The sequence below is a fragment of the Salvelinus sp. IW2-2015 genome, linkage group LG6.2 (genome assembly GCF_002910315.2).
Source record: "Salvelinus sp. IW2-2015 linkage group LG6.2, ASM291031v2, whole genome shotgun sequence".
Classification (NCBI taxonomy): Eukaryota; Metazoa; Chordata; class Actinopteri; order Salmoniformes; family Salmonidae; genus Salvelinus; species Salvelinus sp. IW2-2015.
Window position 1 is genome coordinate 25,990,857 of NC_036846.1, and position 916 is coordinate 25,991,772.

The following is a 916-nucleotide window of genomic DNA, read 5'->3' on the forward strand; positions in this document are numbered from 1 at the left end:
TGTCTGTCCCTGTCTGTCCCCTATAATGTCTGTCCCTGTCTGTCCCCTATAATGGCCTTCACTGTGTCTGTCCCTATTCTAGTCTGAAGGAAGGTGAAGACCAGAAGGAGATTAACATAGAACCAGCTCAGGCCTTAGATGAGGTGGAGCCACTGCCTGAAGACTGCTACAACAGACCCATCAACCTACCTGAGGGTAAGAGACAACCACCCCTAACCACTAACCCCTAAGCCTAGCCCCTAACCACTAAGCCTAAAACTAACCCCGGACCTTGAACTCTACACTAAACCTACACCAGACCTATCCACCTACCTGAGGGTAACAATGATAAAAAAAAAAAAATCTACAATCGTTAATTGAAACAATAATAAAGTGTTCTCCCCTGTTTTGGTAAAAAGCTGAGCGATGGGGGCTGGAGAAATGTAACCACTCTCAGATTAATAGACAGCTATGGATGCAAGGACTGACCATCCATGATATTAAAATGATTGTTTTAACCATGTTATGAGGCTATACAGTGTTTTACATTTATGTTGTTTACAAACATTTGAGTAAAACAAGTTTATATTTTGTGTTCAGATGGGGTACGACAGTTGAACAAAGCTCATGAGGCATTTATAAGTTCTATTCTTCAAGAGTCAATGGGTACAGATCATTCATTTTAATAAAAATAATCTAGCAACTAAGGATTCTAGCTTCATCCACTACTTTTCCTTAGAGCTATTTGTTCTAATGAAGTCTACAGCTATATCATAGCCAGGGTACGCTGTGGTTGTTTTCAAATCTGCCGCATTTTGTTGTCTAGTTGACCGTGTTTTGTTGTCTAGTTGGACCGTGTTTGGTTGTCTAGTGGACCGTGTTTGGTTGTCTAGGTGACCGTGTTTGGTTGTCTAGTGGACCGTGTTTGGTTGTCTAG

The 916-nt window shown here is 41.4% G+C and overlaps 1 protein-coding gene across 1 annotated transcript in view; it reads left to right on the plus strand.

Moving 5' to 3' along the window:
- LOC111966043 (dynactin 4) overlaps positions 1–916 on the plus strand; it is a 23,091-nt gene that overhangs the window by 9,548 nt on the left and 12,627 nt on the right. The window contains exon 6 of the mRNA XM_070444175.1: positions 29–195. Within this exon, the coding sequence (XP_070300276.1) occupies positions 29–195 (167 nt within the window). The remainder of the gene's footprint in view (positions 1–28; positions 196–916) is intronic.